A 5,792-nucleotide genomic window follows, 5' to 3' on the forward strand; every position below is an offset into this window, starting at 1 on the left:
CGGATTATTTATACTAATATATAACATATTTCATCACAGGGGATGCTAAAAAGAAAGTCTTCTTAAGTTTTCAGATATCAGCGTACGTGAGCTATATATTTTTATTTTTCCCTCGCAAAAAAACCAAAAAAGAAAATTCCAATTTGAAAAGGAAGGTTCATCGTGGAGCCCTGGGCACAGTAAACCAGCTCCCTCATTCATGCTCCACCATTTGCTTTGCCTGGCCTCTCGTCTCCCGTTCAAAGCATTGAAGCAGCGACCCCAAGGCTATGCCGAAAACTGCAAGCGTGAGAAACTATAGACCAAAACAACGAAGTGTCGTCAGGTTTGAGAAAGTAGATTCAACATTGCAGGGCGTGGTCAACATTGAGCCCACAAATTTTGGGCCTTAGGCATTGTGAGCCCCGTTCCTTCACTCATGTCCACAAGCTCGCCACCGACTCTCTCCCACTCGAAACACTGAGTAAGAGATCCTAAAGCCAGCCCAACTATCCTTGTAGCTAAGCCCTCCCCTGGACAGCCTCTCCTCCCAGCCCCGAACGGTAAATATATGAACCCATCTCTTTTTCCCTCTGGGCCATGAAACCTTTCTGGCTTAAACTTTGAGGGCTCCTCCCATAAGTTGGGATCATTGTGTACAGACCGCATATTCACTAAGAGCATGGTGCCTCGTGGGACTCGAAAACCTCCAACAGTGCACTCCTCTGATGACTCATGGGGCGGGAGCAGGGGGGCGGGAGGGTACATTCGGAGAGTCTCGTTGATGATGCCTTGGAGATAGGGAAGCTTGAGAAGGTCTGATTCTTCAATGAGCTTGCGTGGACCAATAATGGTATCAATTTCGATCTGGGCCTTCATCAAGGCCTGTGGATTGTTCAGCAAGAGTGACAATGCCCACTCCATGGTCCCAGCGGAGGTGTCCGTCCCCGCAGATAAGATTACCTGTGTTAGAATATTAAGCAAAACGAAGATGAATGGACCTCGTTAACTTTTTGAGTGCTCCATCAATTGACAAGTTTAAGGGGCTAGCCTGCCAGGCACGCCACATCACGAGAGAATTTTCACTTGCATATCCACGGCAACCAATTCATGTATGAAGCAATGAACACTCGTTTTCCGGGAAAAATCTCAAAGACTAGTTATCTCTAATTAATTTGCTTGTTTAATTGGGAAATATGAATTGGTAGTCACGATTTGAAATATCTGTAAATCAAAACTCTTGTGCAAGTTTCAATTGTAATATCCGATAAGAAAAAGGCATAACCACCAGTTTTATTCAAATGGTCAATTACGGCACTAGCACAAAAAGTCCACTGAATCTATATTATTGATGAAGTTAAATAAAATATTCAAACCAGAAGAGATAATTCAAGATTGTGATTTTCTTAGGGATTTAGAGAGCTTACTGTCATTAGGCCTCTGATTATTTCATCGGTATAATACTCAGGTTCAGTTTCTTGCAAGGTTAACAGGACATCAATCATGGTTTTACTGCTCTCTTAATCTGAAGCAAACTCGCTCTAACTTTTCTATGCTCTAGAATCAAGTCTTGAACGAATTCATCCCTCTTTCTATGCAATATAGCCAACCTTTTCTCAACATTATTCAATCCAATCCATTTCAATGCTGGCACAAAATCTCCAATATTCGTAGCTCCACTTAATTCAAAGGTCTCTCTCACAATTTCTTTAAACTGCCTTGCTTCGCCCAATTCTGCTAGATCCTCTCCATAATATCGCTTTCCGGCAATCATCCGCGTAATCACATTAAGCGTCAGATCGAAAAAAGTTGACTTGGCATCAATTGACATGAACTCACCACCCCTGCAACCTTTAAAAAGCTTATGAACCAATAACTATTGGAGTAGTACGTAAAAGATTGAGTGAAGCTTATAGTTGTGAGAAGACTCCCACTCCACTGTTATAAAAATAAACTTCGATTCTGGAAAACAAATAAGTAGTCCAAAAATCACGAAGGAAACAACTAAAATTTTTTTAAAAAAAAAATATTAACCCATTACTTTTTCTTTAGTAAAACCATCCAAAGAAGAAATTTTGCATTTCTTTTCTTTTCAATTTTTTTTCTATTCTTCTATGATTTATATTGCATTATTGTCTTTTTATTGATTCTCGCTTCAACCAAGGTTACAAAGGTTACAAAATGTAATGTTCAAAAACGTGGTCGTAAAATAAAAAAAAAACAATCAAATCATAGGATGCCAAGAGTATTTACCTTTAATTTTTTTTTCAATTTTTTTTCTACATTTTTTATTCCTATTTTGTTTACTTTGATAAAGTTTTCCAAATTTATATTTTTTAATAATTTTATTATTTAATATTGAATTAAGTTTCTTGACTGAAAACAAGTTTAAGATTTAATGAGTTATAGATTTAAGAGATTTATTCAAGTTTAATTTTTTTTTAGCTCATGTATTTTTTTTAATTTTATACTTTAATTTTTTTTCTATGGGATTTTTCACTAATTCTGAAAATAACATAGGTTATCTCGAATATTTTTATTTGCTTTTTTAAAAAAAATTTGTTTTTTAAAAAAATTAATTTTGATTTTGAATTAAATTAATTTCTTAAATATAAACCTGTCATGCTATTCCATGATGTTTTTGTTTTCTTAAATATAGTTTTTTTGAGTTATTTTTTTAATTGATTGGTTTTTATTATTATTATTATTAGGCTTCAATATTTTTTATTAGAATTTAATTTTTTATTTGTTTTAGATTTAGGTTTTATGGGATTATCACAGTTCTAATATAAAAAAAACCCAAAAATAACAAGGAAAATAAAAAAGATTTTAAAATAGTAATTTTCAAACGTAATTGATGCATATAAAGGAAAACAAATGGCAAGCTAGTTGCTCGAAAGTAAGCAGATAGTTAAAATAATCTGATAAAAAATTTCAGTCTAATTGACCAATTAAATCTAAAATTATACTTGTTTTTACCGTATTAGCATTAGAGTATTTCAAAACTTTTTAAAACGTAAAAAAAATATTAACAATTATAGAAAGTAAACTCATGAGTGAGATAAAAAGTTAGAAATCATCGCACGTGCTGAGATCGCGTTAAACAATGATCCTCGTCTTCCAGGATAATTAATGCTGATGTATTAAATATTAGGCGTCACTTGCGCTCGAAGCTGGAAAAGTAAATGATATTTGATAATCCAACTAGCCAGAGACCGTGACCTTTTACAACCAATAAACTTGGCAAATTAATATCTTCTGTTCAGCAGCATATCATAGTGGGTTGGGTGCTTCAACAGGTATCATAGTGGGTTGGGTGCTTCAACAGGCAACAGCCTCCTTCAAATTTGAGAGAGAAGGTTTGCCATCGATGGACGTGAAGTGCACCTGGCCAGTAAAGGCTGAGCCTTGGGCATACTGAGTCCAGTCCCCTCTGTCATGTCCACCATTTCCTGGCTAACCCTGTCCCATTCGAAACACTGAAGTAATGACCCCAGAGTCAATCCAGCCATGCGCATGGCCAAACCTTCCCCAGGACAACTCCTCCTTCCTGAACCAAAAGGCATCAATTTGAACCCATCTCTAACTCCCTCGGAACCGTCGAACCTTTCTGGCTTAAATTTTGCTGCGTCGTCCCAGATTTTAGGATCATTCTGTATTGCCCATATGTTCACCAACAACATGGTGCCGCGTGGTATCTGGAACCCTCCTACCACACACTCCTCTGATGACTCGTGAGGCACTAGCAATGGGCCTACTGGGTACATTCGCATAGTTTCCTTTATGACGCAGTGTAGATAAGGAAGCTTAGCCACATCAGATTCATCAATTAGACGATCTTGTCCAACAACCTTGTCAATTTCATTTTGTGCTTTCTTTAAAATCAGAGGATTGTTCAGCAGAAGTGACAATGCCCACTCCATTGTCCCAGCTGTAGTATCTGTCCCGGCAGACAGTAGAACCTGCAGCATATACGTGAATTAAAGAATTAGTGCATGAATTCGGACTCCTCGTGAACAGTGGCTGCTAAATTGTTTGCGCCTTGCACTTTGATCAATATATAAAAATTAAAATAAATAGAAGAAAAAATCATTAATTCTAGGACTCTCACTTGCAGATCTAATGAGGAAATAACTTGGAAGTACTAAAATTAACGAGAAACTTTTCCCGTCATTTTTCATTCTATAAGACAAGCCCACCTCCTTTTTTTTTTTTTTGGTAGATTGTCTCTGGAAAGTGAAATTTAACGCCACCCAGTTCTCACTGTTAGAAGACAGAGATCTTACCACCATAAGGTCCTTGATAGTTTCATCCTTATAGTACTCAGGTTCTGATTCTTGCAGTGTTAGCAAAACCTCAATCATGGTCTTGTAATTTCTCTCATTAGAAAAACAGCTCTTCTTATTCCCCATTCTTCTCCTATGCTCATCAACCAACTCTTGCAGAAACCCATCTCTCTTTTCCTGCAACTTCATAAACCTCTTCTCCGTTCCTCCTATCACAGCTAACACGTGTAAGAAGTCTCCCACAGCTGATGCGCCACTGACCTGGAAAGTCTCTGTCACGATCTCTCGAAATCTCCTCCCCTCCTCCACTTCAGCCTCGTTTTCACCGTAATATCTCTTTCCAGCTATCATCCTCATCATCACATTTAGCACGAGCTCGAAAAAGGACGATTTCAAATCTATGATCTCATCATTGTTTTTGAAGAGACGGCGAATCAACAACTTGACCTCTTCCGTGCGTATGCTAGAAAGCAACTGGAGACGGTTAGAGGATAAGATTTCAAGGGAGGAGATTTTACGAAGATTGCGCCAAAGGTCACCGTGTGGTGCCCATGGAAGGGTCGTGTAGTTGCGGCCCAAGTGTTTTCCTGCAAGTAGATGTGGACGATTGGCAAAGACAATATCATTCTTGGTAAAACATTCTTCTGCAGCTGATGGGGAGGAAACTACAAGAACACGACGGGAGCCAAGCTGTAGGAGTACTACAGGGCCGTGCCTGTTGGATATCTTGGATAGGGATCGGTGGAGGGGTTTCTTGAGGAGATGGAGATGGCCTATTATGGGGAGAGTAGGGAATGGGCTTGGTGGGAGGTTTTGGATCTTGTTGCGGAAGTGATTGGTAAGTACATACAGAACTAAATAGAGGAGCAGAAAGTGCAAGAACATGGTGGTTTACTGTTTATACAAGAACAGACTCTGTCAAGACCGGAGATTGTTATGCTGGTTGGGGTTGCAAACAAGCAGATATAGAACACATTTTAGCCTGCCTAGACACGGAATTAAGGAGATATTTCCTTAATGAAAAAGATAGGTTCCGAAAGAAAGTTTCTACCATTCATTAATAATCAATAATCGATCTTGACCCACCACCTCATCCCGCAAAGTCGTCTTCCATAACAGATCTGGAAAGATGTCAATCTAGATCTAGATCATCATTGAAAGATGATAACTTAGCTATTGGTGGATCAACGTTAAGAACTAATGCTGAGATCATGAATACTTTTTATTTTATAAAGGTAATCGATCCTTAATATGATTTAAGAGATAACACCTGCCTGGAGAACATAAATGCATTTATTTATGTGCGATTCCATTATTGAACATAAATGGGTTTGGGATTATTTGTAAATGTTGACGGGTTATTTTTTGAAGTATTTTTTATTTATAAATATATTAAAACTATTTATTATTTATTTTTAAATAATTTTTAATAAAACAGTGGTTGCACTACTCCTACTCTCCTGGGATGTATTGTGTCGTGTCCGCACAGAAAACTCTCTGCATTCCATTTATAAGGTCACGTGTAGT

General features: G+C 37.7%; 1 protein-coding gene and 1 pseudogene across 1 annotated transcript; both read right to left on the reverse strand.

The window, feature by feature from the left end:
- Positions 1-321: 321 nt before the first annotated feature.
- Positions 322-1,810, reverse strand: LOC133690652 ((+)-piperitol/(+)-sesamin synthase CYP81Q2-like; annotated as a pseudogene).
- A 1,287-nt stretch (positions 1,811-3,097) lies between these two features.
- Positions 3,098-5,425, reverse strand: LOC133691037 (cytochrome P450 81Q32-like). Its single transcript, XM_062111345.1, has 2 exons — positions 4,266-5,425; positions 3,098-3,941 (listed from the first exon to the last, which is right to left on the reverse strand). The coding sequence occupies exons 1-2, from the start codon at positions 5,148-5,150 to the stop codon at positions 3,321-3,323; spliced, it is 1,506 nt and encodes a 501-aa protein (XP_061967329.1). The 5' UTR covers positions 5,151-5,425; the 3' UTR covers positions 3,098-3,320.
- Positions 5,426-5,792: the final 367 nt, after the last annotated feature.

This window comes from Populus nigra, chromosome 4 (assembly GCF_951802175.1).
Source record: "Populus nigra chromosome 4, ddPopNigr1.1, whole genome shotgun sequence".
Taxonomy (NCBI): domain Eukaryota; kingdom Viridiplantae; phylum Streptophyta; class Magnoliopsida; order Malpighiales; family Salicaceae; genus Populus; species Populus nigra.